Raw genomic sequence first — 23,160 nt, 5'->3', positions numbered from 1 at the left:
ATTGAAAGCCAATAGACACAGAATTTATTTTTTAAATGTTTATTTATTTATTTTGAGGGAGGGGAGGGGCAGAGAGAGGGAGAGACAGAATCCCAAGCAGACTCCCACTGTCACTGCAGAGTCTGATGTGGGGCTCGATCTCATGAGCTGTGAGATCACGACCTTAGCTGAAATCAAGAGTCGGACCCTCAACTAATTCACCGAAGCACCCCTGACAAAGAATTTAAAGTTTTACTTTGAAAAGACTCTTACTCTTCTATTTTGTTCAAAGCCAATACAATCTTTTTGCAACAAACCAATAAATCTTTCATTAAGTGATTACAATCATGGTAATTTTTTTTTCAAATTTTCATTTAAATTCTAGTTAACATGTAGTGTAGTATTGGTTTCCGGTGTAGAATTTAGTGACACATCACTTATATATAACACCCAGTGCTCATTACAACAGGTGCCCTCCTTAATACCCGTCACCCATTTAGCCCATCCCTTGCTCATCCCTCCATGAACCCTCAATTTGTTCTCTATAGTTAACAGCCTCCTCTTCCCCCTGCCCCTCCCCTATGGTCATCTGTTTTCTTTCTTAAATTCCACATATGAATGAAGTCCTATGGTATTTGTCTTTCCCTGACTTAACTTCACTTAGCACAATAAAATGTAGCTCCATTCACATAGTTCCAAGTGACATGATTTCATTCTTTTTGATGGCTGAGTACAATCGTGGTAACTTAACATAAAGATGTGCTTTTTACTTTGCAAAGGGCATTCTTGTATCATATACTGCTTGATAACTGTAGGTCACTTTATTAGGGTCTTTTGTCTATTGATCTTTTGGGTTCCTCTAATTCCGTCTGGCTGAATACTTTATGGAAATTTCATTCAAGGCGTGGGCAGAGATAACATTATAGAATTCCTACTTTTCTCAGAGCAGGCTCCATCTCATATACTGCCTTCTACGGAAATTCACCTAACACACATCTCTTTACCTGTGAATATCACATGGCACTTCGCATTCCTCTCGTGATCTCACATTGCCAGGCCTGTACACCAGTACACCTAAACTCATCACACACACACACACACACACACACACACACACACACGTTTGTTTATTTTCAGGATTTCCTTCCCAGGATGTCAAAGAAGATGCTTTCCAGTCTGCTGTCTTCCCTTGGTAAAAACCAAAATTAAAAAACCTAAAAAGACCCAAACAAATACCAGTGAGGCACAGTGATGTAGGAGACTGGAATCAAAAAGGTCTTAGAGCCCCCAAACTAGGCTTCCACAATTGTACAGGTGGAATCATTTCCCCTTTGCCTGTCTTCCTAGGAGGATAAAAAGAGATGATGAATAGGAAGTTGCTCTGTATTGGGCCAGAGGTAAGAGAGTGCTAGTACGCTCTCATTTTCTACTTCAGGAGTATGTTTTAAACCTATGCTTTCCAGTGAAATTTATTTGCTTTTTTCCTAAACGTAGTCATGCTTTTCGTAAAAAATAATGCATCTACGTCATTGAAAAGGTCACAGGACAAAGGCTACAGAGAAAAATAGCAGACCCAGACCCCTCACTCCTCCTACCCTGCTCTGTTCTCCAGAGGCAACCATTTCTTTTCTTTTCAGTTTTTTTTTCCTTCCTATTTCTAAATAAAATACTTAAGTTGCTATTTTCTGGTTTTTGTTTTTTCCAGACTTTCAGTATGGGAGCTGATACTCTGTCTGTTATAGCCCCCAACACCACCCACCTACCACACACACTTCCCTTCCCCTTATCGTGACTCTCAATGTAATTTTGCTACAATTTTTAGTTAAATCAATATTGCTAACTAAATCACAGAGTGTATAATGACTAGATACCCTTTGTTCTTTAATTTTCCATTTCTTCTGCAGTTACTACTTGCTCTGTTTCTTTCCTCCAGTATTCTGTGTTATCTATCACCAGTTCTTCCCCTACAAATCTTGACAGGATCGGAAATTCCTCTCAGTTTTTTCCTAAAAGACATACTTCCTAATGCCCTCCTTCCTTTTCTCCAATTTGGACTAGTGGCTTTCTAGGTCTGCTGCACAGCTGACATCCTAGGGCTCCCCTTCCCCATCACCATGGGAATTCTCTTCACCTCTGTCCTGTGTAGGGAGTCCCTGCTTCCTGGGTTCCATAGCTTCCACTTAAAAAAAAAAAAAAGTTTATTTATTTTTGAGAGAGAGAGAGAGAATGCGCGCATGTAAGTGGAGACAGGGCAGAGAGAGAGAGAATCCCAAGCAGGCTCCATGCTGCCAGTGCAGAGCCTGACACGGGCTCAATATCACGATTCAAGAGATCATGAGCTGAGCCAAAATTTAGAGTCAGGTGCTAAACCAACTGAGCCACCAGGTGCCCCTCTTCCACTTTTAAAATTTCATCCCTTGTACTGAGAAGCATATCCTTCAGCAACTTCCTGAGAAAGGATGTAAGGCAGATAACTATTTTTGAGACCCTGCATATCTCAACATGGTTTTATTTTATTCTTGCACTTGAATCAAAGTTTGAGCATAAAATTCTAAGTTAAAAATCACTTCACAAAAATTTGAAGTTATTCCCTATATCTTCTCGCTTTAATGTGCCAGAAAGACCAGTGCTATTCAGATCCCTGTGTTTAGTAAATTCCCACTTTCCCATCCCTACTCCAGACCAAGAAGCTTTCAAGATTCTACTTTATCCCCAGTATCCTAAAATTTTATGATTTTCCATCATAAAATCTTTTTATTACACTAAGCTGGTCCTTTTCATTATGGAAACTCATATCCTTTAGTTCTGGATATGTTTCTTCTGATATTTCTTTGAGAATTTCCTTTTTTTCTCTATTCTGTTTCTGAAAATCATATGAGTTAGATATTGGGCCTCCTTTGTTGAGTCTCTGTCTTGTTTTTATCAACTTTATTGTCTTTTGTTTCACTATCTAGCCTACTTCAATTTTATCTTCCAACTTTTTGGAGTTAAAAAATATCTGATTATGCTCTGATTATAAGAACTGTTACTTTTTTTTCTTTTCATTTCTTATAGCATCCTATTCTCCTCTAATGGATGCAAAAGCTTCTCTGAAAATATATTTTGGAAAATATACTTTGTGACTTGAATTGTTTCTATTTCCTCTGATTTCTTTTGTTTTGGGCTGTGTATTACATGAGATGACTTTCTCACAAGAACAGGATCTTTGGCTGATTGTTAATAGTAAAAGAGGAGTAAAAAGTTAATTGGAAGCTCTGTACGAATAGGTGGAATTTATTGACTGACAAGCGCCAACTTAAAGGTGCTTTGGGCAGGTAATGTGACTGGTTTGGGAGCCTTCAAACATCAGTCCCCAGACTAGACTCATTTAAGACTGGCTGAGAGCATTCTGGGAGTGCAGAGGGACAAGGAGACTGAGTATTTAATATGCAGACTTTCTCGTGACACCCAACTTTTCAAAGGTATCTTAGTGCCATCCTCAGCTATGTCTGGCATCCAGAAGGTCTGTGGTTTGACCTCTTCTCCCAAGAGGAAATCTCCCACTTTCTGCTGGGATGGTGAAAAACCAGTTGCCTGCTTGGGGCAGCTTGGGATGGTGATCAAGGTGGTGTGGAGGGGTATTTAAATGTTGCTTACATAAACTTCCTAACAATTCTTCAGTTTTCAGCTTCATACTATTCTCTGCCTGTAGAGGCATCTCGGGATCCAATTATCAAGTATCTACCAGGTTCTACAGTGAAATCAGCTTGCTTCTTTTTGCCCCTGGGCAGCTTGACTTTAGGATTCAGCTTTGTTGACTGCTGAGTCACTTACCACTTATCTACTAGGTTTCTATATTCCAAACCTTTGTTGGCTTCATTTATCTGCCATCATTTCTGCTCCTCTTCTCTCTGTCCACATGTATTATACCCTTGCTATTCTTTTCAGTGCAGTTAACAGAAATAAACATTCACACTCAATATGCTGTATTTGGCAGAAAGTCTGTGATGTTTTCAAGTCTCAGAGTCAGCTGATATACTGACAAAATTTTCTTCATCTCTCTAAGTTTCCTCAACCTGTAAAATAGGGATATAAAAAAGAACTACCAGAAAGGTTTCTGTGAGAACTAAATGAGGTAAGAATATAGGCTTTGGAGTCAGAAAGATCTGGTTTTGAATCCTAGATTTCTTACTTTTCTTTTTTTAATGTTTATTTATTTTTTGGGGGGGGGGGAGAGTGTGAGTGATCAGGGGAGGGGCAGAGAGAGAGGGAGACAGAGGATTTGAAGCAGGCTCTGTGCTGATAGCAGATAGCCCAATGCAGGGCTTGAACTCACGAATCATTAGATCACAACCCGAAGCGAAGTAAGATGTTTAACCAAATGAACCACCGTGGGTGCTCCAATAGATTTTTTACTTATTAACTGTACAATTCTGGCAACTCTAAATCTCAGTTTCCTCATCTATATGATGGGTTAATGCTAGCCACTAGCTCATACAGTATTGGAAGGATTAAATAAGACAAAGTTTACAAAATTCTCCTGAAACATAAGCCTTGATTAACATTTATATTGTTGCCCATAATGCCTCCAGTACCTAAAATTCCACACACACACACACAGACACATAGACAGACACACACACACACACACCATTTTAGTCTATTTAAATCTTATTCATGGGGTACCTGGGTGGCTCAGTCAGTTAAGTGTCCGACTTTGGCCCTGGTCATGATCTCACAGCCCCTGGGTTCGAGCCCCACATCTGGCTCTGTGATGACAGCTTGGAGCCTAGAGCCTGCTTCAGATTCTGTCTCCGTCTCACTCTCTGGCCCTCCCCTACTTGTGCATTCTCTCTCTCTCTCTCTCTCTCTCTCTCTCTCTCTCTTAAATATAAATAAACATGTAAAAAAATTTTTTTTAAATCTTACTCATTCAGGGCTTGGCTAACTGAAGTCAAACACTTCTGTAAAAGCAACATGGTGTAATAAGAGAAGGCAATGGATTCGGAAGTCTGGATATTATCATAAATAGATGTGTGGTCAATGGATTGGTTTACTGTTTGTAAAAAGAGAGAATCAGACCAAATGAGCACTGAAATCTTTTATAGTCCAAATGTCCCTCCCCATCTCCTTTGCTAGATATGACATTCTGTATATTTAATGTTTCAATGCTATTTGACTGACACTGTTAATTTTTACAAGTATTTTCATATATCTTCCTTTTCTAATTAGACAGTATATAGGTACTGCATGAAAACGAAAATGAGCTGGTCCCCACAACTGACAAAGTAATATGGCCGGCTACCCTTTGAATATTAAATCATAAAACAGTATGTCGTATGGTAAAAGGTAAGACCAGTGATACAAAACCACCTCAAAAAGAAAGAATGAGTAGCAGGCTTGTAAGACTACTACAAATTACAAGCAATTTTACTAACTGACAAGTACAAAAGAAGTTAATTAAACCTAAGAAATAACAAACACATCAATTAAACATCAATGAGAAGGTGGGTTGGCCAGTAGAGATGCTTTCCACTTTTATTATGATCCTAATGATCAGGTTTTCTCATTGTGGAGATGGGCTTAATCAGATACCAATAAATGTTCACACTACAAAACCACATTCTGAAATTCTACCTTCACCAAGCAACACACTGAATATGGTTTGGCCTCTCATGAAGATCTACCATTGGGGAACAACTGGTCCCTACTGCCACTACAGATTTCTTATGTTATTAAAAAAATTTTTTTTTAATGTTTATTTTTGAAAGAGATAAAGAAACAGACAGAGCATGAGCAGGGGGAGGGGCAGAGAGAGAGGGAGACACAGAATCCGAAGCAGGATCCAGCACAATGCCTGACACAGGGCTCAAACCTACAAACTATGAGATCATGATCTGAGCCAAAGTAAGACACTTAACTGGCTGAGCCACCCAGGCACCCCACGGATTTATTTTAAACTAATAAAGTGACATGATGATTTTTATACACTAGTATCAGGCGAACTCACCCCCAAAACAGAAGCACAGTATACCTAGCGTCCCACCAGAAAGTCTTGGTAAATTCCTCCAGATAAGGTTACTCTGGTGAGGTTTTTGGAAAGGCAAATAAATAATCACAGAATTTTTCCATATGAAATATCTAGAAACTATAAAGTTCTACAAGAAAGGAATCATGTGATCCTTTTTTCTTTTCTTTTTTTGAGAGAGAGAGAGAGAGAGAGAGAGAGAGAGAGGCAGGCAGAGAGAGAGAGAGGGGCAGAGTGCAAGTGGAGGGGGAGGGCTACAGAGAAAGAGGAAGACACAGAATCCAAAGCAGGCTCCAGGCTCTGAGCTGTCAGCACAGAGCTCGATGTGGGGCTCGAAATCACGAACCACGAGATCATGACCTGAGCAGAAGCTGGACACTTAACCAACTGAGCCACCCAGGCGCCCCGGTGATCCTTCTTTATATCCCTCTGAGGCCAGCTATTTGCAATGTCTGGTATAGAGTGGAGCTTGGTGCATAAGGGCTTCCCGATTGTTTAAGCTTTCCCTAAACCCACTGTTATTGCAAACAGAATTTTGCACAACCTCCAGCAGTGTCATCTGAAGCACATCTCTCTGAATACATGACCAATGCATGTTAAGAAAAGAAAGGAAGACAAAACTAGAAAACTGGTAAAGACTGAGAGACAAAGCAAAACCACAGAATAGCTTCTTTCACCAAGATAGTCTATATACCTCCTCTTTTCTTGTGACAGATTTTTACAGCCTACCTTATCTGCATTCAGAGCCAAGAAGGTGATGTGATCCAAATACCTGTTTCTTATCCATGCTGTGAGAAACTGGCAGTTTGACAGCAGTGTCTGAAGTTCCCTGGGTCAAGGCTACCAGGTTTCCAGGTGTAAAGTTACCTGCCATACAGCGCATGCACATTCCGACACTAGTCTCTTGGTATTAAAAGGCTACCTTTTGTCATTTACAGTCTAGAACAGCCTTGAGCAAACAGAAGTGCTTGTGGGCTCTGCACCTCCTTTTGAACATTACTGCTGTATAATGACTAGAATAATTAGAAAGAATCATTCATTAATTTTGTAAAGTTTACTATAAAACTTCTGCTCTGAGCCAGCTCCCATGTTAGATTTTGGGGATGAAGATATGAAGAGACACTGTCCCTGCCTTTAGAGACTTTACAGACAAGTAAAGGAAATAAATGAAAACAGTTTTATGAATTTAACACTACTGTCATTTTAGAACGGCGAGGATTTATCATGCCTCTCTTCTCAAATTTGGGATTGCTAGCTAGCATGGGAATAGTCACCCAGCACTGAGCTTCTAAGACCTTAACGTAGGAGGACACCATTCCATTATGTGTGACTTCCTCAGATGTGAAACCATGGCAGATACAAATAATAGTACTCATTTTTATTGCAAAGCACTTTACATATTACAAAGTACTTTTACATCCATTATCTAATTCAATTGCCAAAGTAACCCTATGAGGGATAAGGGGATTATTATCTCCTTTTATAGAAGAAATTAAGTGCTTAGAGAAGTGACTTGCCCTTACAAAACTAGTTAATTTGTAACAGAAACCTGGATTTTTTCTCAATTCAAAGTTCAATTTAATCATATCATGGTGCCCTTGTCACCCAAATTTTGAAGAAAAGCCAAATGACTCATTTTCAGCTATAAGAAATGTCTAGAATAATGCCAGGGCATGTAAAATATATTAATATGTACACTTAATATAAAATATTTAGTTTTCCTTCAACCTGAAATAGAAAAATTATGCAAAAACAACACAGAGAACAATTTGTGAAGACTTAAAAAAATCATAAATGCCACATTTCTCCCACTTTAATCTTCCCACAATGTGCTCATATAACAAAAAATTCTGGTTTGCCAATAATTTATTTCACAAGTCTTCTATGATACAAAAACACATAGCAAAGTTAAAACATTTCCTACAAAGCCACTGTGCAGATTTTTCGATCAAACCTGAAAGGCTGAGGAAACTCTCCCAGAAACCACTCCACTGTCTGGGAACTTGTAACCCTGTTGCTTCATTTTCAAGTTCAAAGAGTGAGTGGACAATGCATTTATAGTATAAAAATTCAAGTTTTCCCAATCCTTAAAATACTGAGACCATTATTCAAGTAAAAAGGAAAAGCCATTAGAAAAGGCTCAAAAAAGAAATTCATCCAGCAATAAAGCTTAAGGAAAACCCTTTACAAAATGGAATTTGGGAGTCAACAGATCCATGAAAAATTCAAATATCCTTTCTGGTGTAAGACAGTTCTTTCATTAAAGTAGACCACTTGTCCTTTTGCAGCTGCTTTTCTGCTCTAAGAGGAAAAAAAAACATCTTCTCTGAAATCACTGTATAAAAACGTATAACTAATTTACAAATGTAACAATTAGTATTGTCTTATCTGAACATTTACTATGAAATAATTTCAACACAATTACCAAAAGCTTGTGCTTCCTCTGATATCAGTCACATACCATATATAGTTAAATGCACTGTCTTGCCAAAGCCCAAGGTAATTGAATCTAAAAATATACTTTTTTTTCATTCTGAACTAGCAAGATTGGTATTTAAACCAAACGTCATCAAATGTTGCACTAAGTATGCCAAGATGAAAAGGTTACTTTAATATGAACTATCCAAATGTATCACATAGAAAATGCCCCTAGCCACTAAAGACTGACTGCTGACATCCAGGACATCCAGGCTCACCCCGTTCTCCCCTAACATGCACACACACAAGAAAATAAAAATTAAAAGGCAGTATAGACAATCAATGAATGTGAGAAAAGAACTGGTAACTGGAAGAAAACGTAGACTTTATACAGTCCAATGAAGACAGATAAACTGGAAAGACATCGAGTATTAAGCAGGTTTACCAGTGGGGGGAATGGGGGGATTTTTCTTTAAAATTAGTGTATGTAGGAGCGCCTGGGTGGCGCAGTCGGTTAAGCGTCTGACTTCAGCCAGGTCACGATCTCGCGGTCCGGGAGTTCGAGCCCCGCGTCAGGCTCTGGGCTGATGGCTCAGAGCCTGGAGCCTGTTTCCGATTCTGTGTCTCCCTCTCTCTCTGCCCCTCCCCCGTTCATGCTCTGTCTCTCTCTGTCCCAAAAATAAATAAACGTTGAAAAATAAAATTAGTGTATGGAGTCTCTAGTTTTAGGCTGAGACGCTGACAGAGATTCTTATGTGAAAAAAGTATTTCTAATAACATCTAAATTTGGTACCAGGATAAAAATGTAAAAATCTGTTAACAAAAGCTCTTATTAAAAGAGGTGTCTTTTGAGTCATTAAAAGATCAGCTTGACGAAATTACTCAGAGAAAGACAAATACCATATGACTTCACTCATATGAGGACTTTAAGAGACAAAACAGATGAACATAAGGGAAGGGAAGCAAAAATAATATAAAAACTGGGAGGGGGACAAAACAGAAGAGACTCATAAATATGGAGAACAAACTGAGGGTTACTATAGGGGTTGTGGGAGGGGGGATGGGCTAAACAGGTAAGGGGCACTAAGGAATCTACGCCTGAAATCATTGTTGCACTATATGTTAACTAATTTGGATGTAAATTAAAAAAAATAATAAATTAAAAAATTTTAAAAAAAGATCAGCTTGGTTAGCCACTTCCAGTGGTCTTTCCATAAAATTTCCATAAGATCTTTCTCAAAGAGTTTTCTCTTTCTCACAAGATGGAATGCTACTGCAGGAAAAAATTAAAAGGGCTCAGCATCCCCCAAAAGCAAAACTCCACCGATTTAACATCAGTTTTTATAAAAATTAATCTTTAAGATTCTCATCTTTGCTAAACTAAAACTCACAAGCAAACTGCAAATCTGAACAGGTTACTTTCTCCAACATGTATGAAGAAAAAGGAAACTTTGTTTTTCTTTAGATTTGTGGCATGTAAATAAAGGAGAAATATGCATAACCATTTCTCAAAATCCAAGAGAAAAGGTTTCTCAATTCAAATGGCAATTTAACAGAGCCACTGCTAATATAACTTGCAATTTCAACATGAGTTCTAAATACTGAAACAGCTTAGAGTCAAGTTTTTTAGTACTAAATATAAAGAGCAAGGAAGCTTTTGGGAAGAATTCAGAATCTGAAATTTAAATGTTTATGTAATACTTATTCACTTAAAATAAAAAAGTTTAAAGTAGAGCACACATTTGAAGTTAAAATCTAAGACCTAAAATCGTTAAGAATGCTGCCCTTTATATTAAAAGGGGTAGTAGGTTTTCTAATATCATGACAGAAAACCAAAGCCTATTTGCCTGTTTTATAAATATCTGCATCCTTTGTTGGATTCAAAACTCCACTTTACCCTTTTCCCTTGGGTTTCTTCCATCTCACTGAATACCATTGTTGTATTCAGATTATAACATCTAGCCAAAGGCAGAGATCACATAAGCCCCCTGAAGACTTCCAAAACATTAAAACCAGTAGAAAAGCAGAGGAAATACTCTCATGCCTGGAGCTGCTGGGAAATCCTTCTCTCCTTTTAGAAAAATAAACTTCTTGTTCTAAAGATAATCACTTGAAGAACAAAACATCACCAGTACATACAATACACAGCACTTTCAATAATTCTACAGAATAAATAATAAAAATCCTATAGATTTTGCTAATACTTTGGCTTTAAAAAAAAAAAAAAAAGACTAAGTAAAGAACTGTTACATCAAAGGATTTTTTTGTCCAGAAAGAGAAGAGCAATAAAAGAGACTTAATCCGAATTTCTCCTTCTCGCATTCAAATGTGCATTTCTTAACACCAAAAAAATGCTTTTAAAAAGATTAGATGCTACTTTGTTGATTCCATTTAGCCACAAAGAGAACATCTCAATCCCCTTCTATTTAAAAAAGGAACTAGTTAAATATACAGTATATTTTCTCACTCAGTTGCTTATTAGGACATCCTTTTCTCCCAGATATTCTGACATTTCAAAGTTTGTGGATTAAAAAAAAAAGAAGACTACTAAAAATTCATTTCTATATATTTTCACCATTATAAAAATGGCAGCCATTAACCTATCATTTGTTTTTCAGCTTATTAAAATACACTTTGCTGTAAAGAGAAATCTAAATTCAAACATTTTCAATACACACACACACAAAGGCATGGGCAAAAACACTACAGCGCAATCACTTTCCATGCACACATTTCTTTAGATCCCCATGAAGCATGCCACAGAAAGTAGCTCAATTTTTCCTAAATTGTATGAATTGACTGCCTTTTTGCTTCACTCATGGTGCACTGCAAAATTCTAAAATTAACACTTAGGTGTTCATGTTATTCAACAATATGTATTGAGAATTCTCTCAAGAGAAGACCTAAAACATAAAACATTTGGCTTTCTAAATGACAGTGCTGAAATCTGCAGTGTAGTTCTACTTTGGCATATATAAAGCAAAATTTAAATCCTGTTAATTCATCACTATTTTTTAATATTCCCCTTAAAAGAATTCAATTGCACATGAAGCCCAAACAGAAAGAGCCTAGAAAAGCGACAGGAAAATGACTTTTTAAAAATGCTGACGCTTTTCACACCCAGGTTCAGTCATGCCAGCTGAAGAGAGGTGTTAGATATGGTTTTATTTATTTTAAATCTTCAAAATGTCATCATTTCCATGACATTACAAAAACTGGAACCAAGAGCAATTTATTTTCATGATCCTGATTCTCTGATTCAAAGCACTTTTTAGAAAATAATTTCTGCAAACTTAGAAGGTATGTTCAATGGATCATTTGTTTGCTACTGCTTAGAGTTGAATTATTTTGTCCCAGATCTCCTAGTAAGCTAGGGATACAAAGAGATAAAAAGGAAACACACACACACACACACACACACACACACACAGAGTGATCCAATATCTGAATCACTTCAGATATGGCATCCGTTAAGGGGGTCTTTGCTCCTAACTGTGTAAGGGTCCTTAGCTATGGTCTGACTTGCACAAGAAGTACACATGGCCCCTGAGAGGCGCTTTAGTCCCCTTTGGAAGACACTGTTGGAGAGACTATAAATGACACAGTTACAGAAACTGTTACTAATAGCAAGCCAGGTGGTCAAGAAGGATGCGAAGCGGTTGCTGTGGCCAGTGGAGCTCTCCAATAAGAAGTAGATGATGTATGGCAACCAGAGGATGTAAAATACACTAGTAATTCGGAACAGGACCATGGCATAGCGCTTATCGGAACAGCTCTGCACCTCCCCAGTCTCCCCACTCTGGTTGCTGAAGCGGGCTTGCCTTTCGCTGATTTCCTTTGTGTGCTGTTGGCAGATGCGGAAGATGTTGAAATAGGTGAAGCATACAATGAGGGCTGCCGGGGCATATAACATCATCACGATGAACAGGGTGAAGTAGGGGTCGGTGTGCCAGGACTCTGCACACCACTGAAACACATCTCCATGATATCCAGGTTTGCCCCAGTGGAAAAAGGAAGGCAGGAAGACCAGGGTGGAATATAGCCAAATCAGGAAAATACATAGGCGTAGTCTCCAAGGTGTAACCAGAGTATTATAGGTTAAAGGTTTAGTGATGGCAATATATCTATCGATGCTGATACAGGCCAGAGAGGCCATGGAGACACTCTTCAGAACTGATACTACAAAACCAAATACCTGGCAAGTCAAAGACTCCTCTACTGGGAGGGGGTAGTGGAGGAGTGATAAAGAAGGGACCAAGCAGCTTACCCCAACCAAGAGGTCAGCATATGCCATAGTCTGAATAAAATAACTTGTAGTATGGTGGTTCAACAAAGGTGCACAGTGAAATACAAAAATCACAATGATGTTGCCAGAAATAATCAATACGGTGAGAAAGACAATAATCAATACTTCCAAAAGGCAAAAATTGACAGTTTCCAAATAGCCAAATGTCAAGAGGCAAAAAGGGCGGCTGCTCTGATTACCATCCAAGGTAGAGTTCATCTTGAGCTCAGGAGTGATCTCTCACTTCATGCTGCCGCTTGGCTGCTGCCAACAGTTCAAAGGAGCAGCTGCTGTCATTGCGGTCAGCTCTGTGTGTCTGTAATAATGCCAGAGGAGCCTTAGTCCCCAAGCTCCTGATGCTGCTCTGGTGCATTGCCTGCAGTGTAATTCCCCTTTAAATCCTTCTTGGAATAGGGAGAACCAGCAGCAGTTGTCTGGCCAGTCCCAGATGTGGCCATAGTACCAGGTTTACCATACACATAGCGCCAGGGGAGTAAGGCAAACTCTGGGTACATTGTCTTCAGGCCAATGAGGGTAGGGGTTAGGGGCAGAAGAGAAGGGAGGAAGATTAGGAGCTTCAGCAAGAGTTGTAATGAGTCTCCTCTGAACAGCTGATAGAAGAAAAGGAGAGAGCATTTTACATTTTGCATCCAATGCCCTAATCAAAGAACCTGGCTAGCTCAGGCTAGTATCAACCCTCCCACTCCATCCCACCCCACCCGGTACAACTATTCATGGCTACTCTCAGCAGCACCCCACATAACTGGTCCTTACTTTACAGAGGAAGAGAAACAACAGCAAGTTTCATGATCAACATAAAACAAAATCAATCACAAGCCAGATCAATCTAATCCCATTTCCTCTCATTTGAGCCTTTCGGGGGAGAAAAAGAATCTGCTTATGGCATTTCTGAAAATATCTTACTATAACTACCACTAATAGAATTAGCTCATTTTCTTCACTGATTCCAATGTAATTATTTCACCTCTTCGAAAACATTTCAACAGAATTTATCTGTCTAGCTCAATTTCAAAGTGTTACCTGTAATTCTGCATGCTGCAATCCAAACAAAAGCCACAAAACATCCTTAAGAGAAAGCCTTGCAGTGCAGGAATGTGCCTCAGCCCCGTTTACTGCAGAACTGAGACACAGAGGGAGGGGATAAAGGAGGAGGAGGAGGGGAAACGGGGAGAAGAGGGGGCTTGGGAAAAGGAAGAAGGGGGGAGGGGAAAGAAAACGCCTGTGTGCACACACCCTTCGGCATCTTTAGCAGCTCATTAGAATTCATCGCCAGAGAAGTGGTCCCTGATTTCCCGACTGCACATTGGGGGAATAACTTAATATGCCTGCAGTGCAGTGTTTGAAAGCTGTTTCCTCGTCTGTCTGGAATCCCCCTTTTAGTAGATGAGCAGAATTTAGACTCTGCTAGTAATGAGAAGGGGTTGCAACCTGGACAGAGTGCCAGCCAGGAATTAGATGGAAACACACTGCCAGAGGCGTAATGGTGAGAGGAAATTCCTATTTTCTTATAGCATTTTCCTCAGGAACAAAGAGCAATGTTAAAGAATGAAAGTGTGCTAACAGTGCGGGGCAACTGAGAAATCATAATTTAGCAGCACAAGAAGTTCTAGCTAGAAGGCTAAATATTTAGCATTTTCTCTCACAATTCACTGGATACTGGCCAATTTTAAGATAGATGACAAAAATAAAGCAAACAATCAGTTTTTCAAGAGAAAAAATAAAGAAAACTTCACTCATTTTGAATACTGAGGAAACAGCACACAATCATGTTGTTTCTGTATTCAATACTCCTCTACAGTTTTGAGATACCATTTCTTGCTTCTAGTTTACTGAGAAGCAGGTACACAAATATACAAACAAATGATGGACAAGTAAATATACCCATTTCCACTCAGGCTTTAAACCTGTAAAATGCACAGTACAAATTAGCTTATGTATCTTAGATTACACAATCTTGTTTGTGCTTACTTAAAACAATGCAAGTTGGGGGCACCTGGGTGGCGCAGTCGGTTAAGCGTCCGACTTCAGCCAGGTCACGATCTTGCGGCCCGTGAGTTCGAGCCCCGCGTCAGGCTCTGGGCTGATGGCTCAGAGCCTGGAGCCTGTTTCCAATTCTGTGTCTCCTTCTCTCTCTGCCCCTCCCCCGATCATGCTCTGTCTCTCTCTGTCCCAAAAATAAATAAATGTTGAAAAAAAATTAAAAAAAAAAACAAAAAAAAAAACAATGCAAGTTGGAGTTACATTGTGGCTCTTCTGGTAGTGACAATTTTCAGCTAATTAGAAATGTGTTTTTTAGCATTTTTTCCTCCAGGTGTCTTTGGACTCTCAATTTATTCTTCTAAATAAAGTTCCACATACCCAATAGAGTAAAAGAAAATAAACTAATGTTGGCATTTCTAAGTATTCTATAAAGTCGGCACACCTGGACAGAGATACACATTATCTGATCCAATTTTAACTTTTGCTTTACATATGTGCTTTCTCATTGAAAGCAAACAGCCACCCATGATCAGAACTGAATTAATTATATTTTAAGATCAAAAGCACTGTGCTTATTACATGAAGGCAAGAAACTGAAGAACGTATTGCACATAAGCTTGAGAGATATATTTGACAGGTCTTACTGGAGAACATAGCAAAATGTGGCATAGAAAAAAAACCCTATGGCACTGAACACCCATCTGATTCAAATCCTTGCTCTTATATTACTTAGCCTCTTTTACACTCAAGTTTCATCATTTATAAAAATAAAGTACTTCCTACTTTACAGAGTTGTTGCAAAATAAAGGCGACAGGGTATACATACAAAGGGCTTATCAATACTTAGCATATAGAGAGTATATAACTTTACTCTTTTTCTTCTCAATTAAAATATCCTTCCTAAGTAGTCTGTGCTTTTCCGCCAACCATGTTGTACTGCTTGACGATGGGGTCCTCTGATACCTAAAGGGCTTCTCTTATTGTGAATGCCCAGGTCTGAGGCCCACAACAGTCACTTGGATACTTTGTTGTCACACATTCCTCAAATGCATTAAGACTATACATATGCAAGGCAGTGAAAGTATCTGAAAAGATAGAATGGTGATATGGCATCAATTATTCCCTCTCCACTAATGATTTCTCTGCCTATATGTTTCCAGTCCTGACTTCACTCCTGAGCATTCTTTTCCATTTCTAATCTGCCTGCTACTCTATATATACATCTTCCACCTGGACATCCTGTAGACTTCAACCACAGCATGTCCAAAATTAAAATCATTTTCCTCAACAAATCACCCTCTTTTTTTTTTTTTTCCAACATTCTTTTTTCCCAGGCACTCAGTTATGAAACCTAGGAATCATTTTGACCACTCTCTCCCCCTCACCAGATTCCCGGGAATCTATTTCTATGGTGGCTCTTAATTCAGTTTTTAATACTTCAGGCCATCATTAAATATTGTCTGGGCTTCTAGTCTTGTTCATTTTTCTGATCTATTCATTTCTGCCTAAATATCCAATAGCATTTGCTTTATTATGGTATCCAAAGTTTAAGAAGAGTCAATGGCTCCCTACTGCCTTTCCAATCTGATCTCACTATTCCACCCCCCTCCCCAATACCTTGCCTTCCAGACAAACCAGGTTATTCACTATTCTATACATTTACCACAGACTTTATTTTTGAAGTCTCATTGTTTGAGTGCTTAATATTGAATGAAAAAAGGAAAGATTTCTGAGTTATATTTCAATAAATAAAAAAAGCATTCAAAGTCAGTAGTATAAACTTTTCTAACTACTTGTGAATTCTGTCATGTAACTTATTCTCTCTTCATCTCAGGTGTCTCATGTATAAAACTAGACAATTATGGTGATAAAAAAGACACTGTGTTGGCTGATTACTTTAAAGAATTAAAAACGTAATAAAAAAATACAAGCTATTACATTACTATCACTAGCATAATAATAGTTCTTCCAACTTCATTTCTGTTTTAGTAAAATTTCTCTTGGGGCTATAATCAAAATATTCATATAGGAAACTCAAAAAAAAAAAAAAAGCCTGAGAGCAGTACTTTATCAAATCAATCAAGAGTTAAATGTTTTGTTTCAGATCAAAGAAAAACACTTTCTTCAAAAGACACGAAGTTAATGACATAAGGTGACAATAAGTCTATGTCTTCAAAAAAAATCTATATATATATTTCCTTGTTAAGTTTTAATTTAAATTCCAGTTAATTTACAGTGTAATAGTAGTTTCAGGTGTACAATACTGTGATTCAACATTTCCATACAACATCTGGTGTTTATCACCTATTTAACCCATGCCCCACCTACCTCCCCTCTGGTAATCATCACTTAGTTGTTTATAGCTAAGAGGCCTGTTTCTTGGTTTGCTTGTTTATTTTGTTTCTTAAATTCCACATACGAGTGAAATCATATGGTTCTCTTATTTCGTTCAGCATAATACTAGCTCCATCCGTTATACATTTCTTTTTTAAAATAATGCAGTCTCTTATGTATGTATATATGTGTATAGATATAGATACAATTTTTTTAAAAAATAGCATTTCTTTGTGTGTGTGTATGTATGTATGTGTGTGTGTGTGTGTGTATATAGTGTGTGTGTATATATGTGTGTGTGTGTGTGTGTGTGTGTGTGTGTGTGTGTGTGTGTGTATATATGAATGTTTGGAAGGAAACACTGGAAATCAGCTCTACTTTTCAGTGGATGGTAGTTGGGATTAAAAATGATTTTTAATTTTCTTTACGTTTTTCTGTATTTTCTGGATTTCCTAATTTCTTTGTAGAGTTGACCCTTGAACAACATGGGTTTAAACTACATGGATCCACTTATAAGTGGATTTTTTTCAATAAATACGGTATAGTACTATAAACATACTTTCACTTCCTTATGATTTAAATAACATTTCCTTTTCTCTAGCTTACTTTATTATAAGAATGCAGTATTTAATACACACATAAAACATGTGCTAATCAACTGTTTATGCTACTGGTAAGGCCTCCAGTCCACAGTAGGCTATTAGTAGTTAAGTTTTGGGGAAGTCCAAAGTTACGGTTTTTCAAATGTGTGGTGGCTCATGCCCTCTAACTCACACATTGGTCAAGGGCCAATTGCACTAGTTTTATAATTAGGTTTTCAAAAAACAGCCAAAATAATATATAACATGTCCGTTTTGGTAAAGTTAACAAAAACTCTGGCCACAAGATGTCCTCCCAGAGCCACATTGAATGGATGATGCCAAGTTTAAGTCACCTACTTCATGGGGTTCAGTTCCACCTGTCCTTATGCCATCACATCAATTTTCTTCCAGTTTTTAATGGTCAATTCAACTCAAAATGGACCCTTGGAGCCCCGATTAGGGGCACCTGGGTGGCTCAGTTGGTTGAGCATCTGACTCTTGATTTTGGCTCAGGTCATGATCCCAGGGTCATGGGATTGAGCCCTGCATAATAAGGCTTTGTGTTGAGTGTGGAGCCTGCTTAAGATCCTCTCTCTCTCTTTTTGCCCCTCTCCCTGTCTTGTCTCTCTCTGTCTCAAAAAAAAAAAAAAAAAAAAAAATCCTACAGAATGAGAATATAACTGGATGAACCATGTAAAGATGGCCAACATTTAACCATTTCATTTCTGGTTAAAGATTTTCTGATCTATAAAACTGGTAACTTCTGTATGGATCAACCTAATACTAAATAATTAAAACAACAAAGAGAACTAAAAAAGAAATAAGACAGAAAGATGAAACAAAAACTGTCCAAATTATATTTATACTTCTCTCAACCTATTCAGTGGCTTAATGATTATAGATGAGAAAGGATCAATCTCAGTTCCCCTAATCTGTAAGATTCACTTCTGGGCATTACTTATTATTAGGTAAAAATGAGGTTTAAATGTGGATTTATTTAATTAACATATTATTTTAGTGCAGCTAATGTGGGTATGTATGTACCAATGTCATTCCAGAACAAATTTGAGGGCCTTTGACTCTTCTTTTACTCCTCTCATCTCTTATATTCAGTCAATCACTAAGTTCCAAAGATTGTATTATCTCTGAAACTTCTCAAATAATATCTTTCTTTATCCCTTCTGCCACTGCTCTGATCCAAGTCACAATCATCTCTTGCCTAACTCACTAACAGGTTTTGCTTCAATTAGTCTTACTCCATTCTAATTCAAGTAACTGGAATGACCATTCTATAATAGTAACACAAATAACAGCAGTAACTAAGCAATAATTTATACTTACTATGGGTTATAAATTGTACCTAATGTTTTGTCTAAGTTCATTCTAACAACTCTACAAATAAGGTACAATTATCCTCTCATTTTACAGATAAGGAAACACAAGTCTAATGTTAAACTGCCCAATGTCAATGGCTTAAATATAGTATAACTGGGATTTGAATCAAGACAATTTGGCTTCAGACATATACTCCAATCCACTTTGCATACTGCCTTCTAAATGTGAATATGATTTGTCTGCTTAAAATGCTTCAATGACTTTCTACTGCCAGAAATCTCAAATATGACTTATTTAAGCTTTCGAAGATCTGGCCCCTACCTATGTTTTCTGGCCTTATTTCCTTTCACACTCTATGAAATTGCCAAGCTCTCTCACACCCCTGGGCACATGCTTTCCCACTGATTTTTAACATCACACATGCCACAAAGCACCCTATCCCAGCCCAACAATCCCCTTCTTTGGTAATTTCTGAACAAGAGACCTTTTCAAATCCTTAGATGAGAAGTCCTTGTCATGTGCCACACAACAATATGTATTTTCTCTTCTGTAACTCTCATACAACTTTACTGTAATTGGTTAGTTAATTGTTTGTTTCCCTCATTAAACCATAGTCTTTCCCAAACAGGGAGCAGGTATATTTTATTCTTGGCATATCCATGAAGCCTAGCACAAGGCTGACATCAAGCAGGCTTTCAAAGGTATTTATGGCTGAGTAAACAACAAATGTCTAATAAGACAACAGGCAATTCTGAATGAAGATCTTTCAAGTAAAGCCCTAGTATGGTAATTCTAGGTAATTCTAGGTAATCCCAGTTTAATTCACCTATTTATTAGGTCGATGCATATGAAATTGCCTATATGTAGATCAAAAATTATCAAAAATCAGGTAATTTAATATGATCAAGCCTATTATGTTTCCAGTCTTATAATTCAGGAAACCTTTAGAACTCCCTGGGCAGATATGACTTACAGAAACTCACTACAGGAGACATGATATTACAGAGATAGGATATAGAGACCTGAAATTATTTTCATAAATACCAATTTGAAGAACATGTATCTTAGTCCATTCAGGTTGCTATAGCAAAAATACCAGACTGAATAACTTATAAACAACAGAAATTTAGCACAGTTCTGGAGACTAGGAAGTTCAAAATCAAGGTGTTGGCAGATTTGGCATCCCATCAGGATCCACGGTCATCTTCACTATGTCCTTATAAGGCAGAAGGGGCAAGGGAGCTAACTGGGGTCATTTTGATAAAGATACTAATCTCATTCATGAGAGCTGCTCTCTTTTGACCTAGTTATCGCCCAAAGGCCCACCTCCAAATACCATTACATTGTAGGGGTTATGAGTTCAACACATGAAATTTAGGGGGATACATTCAGTCTATAGCAGGCCTACTACAGCAACTGCTATGTGGGAGCACACAATATAGTTTTAAAAGTCTACTCAAAACCTATTTTCCTATAGAAGCAGACAGCAGGAGTACTCGGCTGTGAAACAGAATCATGGGCTATTTTGGGAGGCAGGATTCAAACATGCTATATATCTAATTTTCCAGCATGTTCAAGCTGAAAGGAAAATCAACCATTTACTTTAGCAAACTTATTTAAGAGAAGAGTAAGTGAATGGTCACAAGTCAAGAACTCATTTGAGTTCATATAAGCTAGTGGCAGAGCTGGAATAGTACTCAGGCTTCCTAACTCCAAGGCCAGTGCTCTTTTTGCTAAATTGACTTCCTTTTCATTCTAGGTTCTAAGGCTATATATTATTGAATCTTTCACTACTGCCAAGTCTACCAAAGATATTTTCAATTAAAACCAAAACAATCTGCATAATAATGGAATTTTAATTAGACATTTAAATTAAATTTCCAGACTGGTAAAATGTGGCTGGGCCTCTAGGACCTCCCTTGGACAAACAATTAAAAATGTAAAGAATGGTTACATGGACTTTTTATTAATTTAGATTTTGGATACAAACTTGAAATTCATAGCAAAAGATTCTTATAACAAAAGTTTATCAATAAAACCACTAGAGAAAATAAAGCAAACAGGTTTCAGAAAACACAAGACTGAGTGGTTATAAAAGGAATGAGAAACAAAAGGAAGCAATTTTGACATAAATTTCTGCTACTAGGCAAACTAACTAAATAAATAAATAAATAGAGAGTCAATAGCATAAAAGGTTAAAAATAATCAAAAGAAAGAAGGGCCAGAAGTGGATTCTGGAAGTTGGAGACCAGAAAGTGTCTCCTTTTCCCTCCATTGTCAACCGCAGTTTGATTCACCAGACCGAAACAGCTCAGTCTTACAACTTGAGAATTTACAAAAAAGCGCCATGGGAGTCCCTATGGATTACCTATTAAGGTTCCTCCCCAATGTGTCTGACAAGTTCTATCTAGAGATCAAGATTGAGGAGCCTTTGGTCAAAGGCCAGAACGAATAGAAAACAAAGAATCTAAGAGTATCTGGTCTGCAGAAATTTATTCCATGAAGCCAAGGATAGTTCAGTATCAAGAAGTCTATCATAATGTTGATAGATTATATATCTATTCCACTACAAATCTGTAAAAATCACATTAAATGCTAAAAAAGAAAAAAAAACACTTCTTAATAAAATTTAGTAGACATTCCTAATAAAATCTCAAAGCCAGAGATGGAAGAAAATCACTTAAATACAATAAAACCTACAGGAGCGCCTGGGTAGCTCAGTCAGTTGAGCATCCAACTTGGGCTCAGTTCATCGTTTCACAGTTCATGGGTTTGAGCCCGGTGTTGGGCTTTGTGCTGACAGCATGGAGCCTACTTCAGATTCTTTGTCTCATCCTCTCTCTGCCCCTCCCCTCCTCACTTTCTCTCAAAAAATAAACATTAAAGAACTTTTTAAAATAAAAAATAGGGGCACCCTGGGTGGCTCAGTTGGTTAAACGTCCAACTTTAGCTCAGGTCATGACCTCATGGTTCGTATGAGTTTGAGCCCTGTGTTGGGCTCTATGCTAATAACTCAGAGCCTGGAGCCTGCTTCAAATTCTGTGTCTCCCCCTCTCTCTACTCCTCCCCTGCTTGCACTCTCTCTCTTAAAAATAAACAAAAAAAATTTAAGTGAAAAAAATAAAAATTAAGACTTACCAAAGAAATGAACAGTATGCTTTCCAAAAAGTAAAAAAAACCTAAAACCACGTTAAGTAAAATCAGGAACTAGATAAGGATGCTAGTTATCATCATCATCATTTAACACTGTCTTGATGTTTCTAACATACAAAGAAAACCAAACAGTCTGCATGAACAGTGAAAAAAAGCAACTGTTTTTGCTGCTGATATTACTGCATACCTGAAAATCTCAAAAGATGCTAGAATCCAATTAGGGGAACTAATAAAAATATCAAAAGGCAGATGGATAGAGAATTAAAAAAAACCAATGTCTATTCTCTATTGTAGCAATTAGGTCCTTGAAATAGAAATCAGAAGGAAAAAAAAAATACTCCATTTGCAACAGCAAGAATGCTCTAGGATAATTCTTAGGAATAAATTTAACAAAAAAGGCACAAGACATATATATGAAGGCAACTCTAAAGCGTTTAACAGACATAAAATAAGACCTAAACAAGTGGTAAGACATACCATCTCTTAGATATAAAGACACTATAACAATGTAACTTATAGCCTAAATTAATATGTAAAATAAATAAAATTCAAATTAGAATCCTTATATAACCTTACAGGGAGGCACTGGTGGTAAGACTGGAGAAAATGATTTTAAGAGTTATATGGAAGATTAAATATATGAAAGAATAGATAAGAAAAAAATACGGAATAAGAAACAGTGAAGAAAGATTTGAAAAAAGATAACTCAAAGACTCTTAAATCAAAACAGTATTGGTATAGGGACACACAAACTGATCAATAAGCAGAAAAATCTAGAACTCAATCCCAGTATATATGAGAATTTAAGATCTAACAAAGATGGCAGTTCTATCCAGCAGGAAAATGAGAGTAGCACAATTGGTTATCCATCTGGGAGAAAGTAAAACTGGGCCGCTATCATATGCCATGCACAAAAATAAATTCCAGATGGATTAAAGATATAAATATATAACATATACAATAAAAATCTTGCAAGAAAATCTCAGAAATTGCATTTACAGACTCAGAGGTGGGAGAGACCTTAACCAAGACACACTTTTCTACATAAAAATTGAAAATGTTTTGTA

The 23,160-nt window shown here is 37.5% G+C and overlaps 2 protein-coding genes across 4 annotated transcripts in view; both read right to left on the bottom strand.

Annotated features, from left to right (window-relative positions):
- The window catches only part of RABGAP1 (RAB GTPase activating protein 1), a 171,246-nt gene that overhangs the window by 64,028 nt on the left and 84,058 nt on the right, over positions 1–23,160 (bottom strand). The gene's annotated exons all lie outside the window — the stretch shown is intronic.
- On the bottom strand, positions 9,103–13,032 carry GPR21 (G protein-coupled receptor 21). Its single transcript, XM_043566383.1, has one exon. The coding sequence runs from the start codon at positions 12,906–12,908 to the stop codon at positions 11,859–11,861; it is 1,050 nt and encodes a 349-aa protein (XP_043422318.1). The 5' UTR covers positions 12,909–13,032; the 3' UTR covers positions 9,103–11,858.

The sequence above is a fragment of the Prionailurus bengalensis genome, chromosome D4, assembly GCF_016509475.1.
Source record: "Prionailurus bengalensis isolate Pbe53 chromosome D4, Fcat_Pben_1.1_paternal_pri, whole genome shotgun sequence".
NCBI lineage: Eukaryota > Metazoa > Chordata > Mammalia > Carnivora > Felidae > Prionailurus > Prionailurus bengalensis.
The sequence above is the reverse complement of the archived record's forward strand: the minus strand, read 5'-3'. Positions and strand labels throughout refer to the sequence as shown.

Coding starts and splice junctions, on each gene's coding strand:
- GPR21 (XM_043566383.1), bottom strand. CDS start 12,908: ATGAACTCTACCTTGGATGGTAATCAGAGCAGCCGCCCTTTTTGCCTC.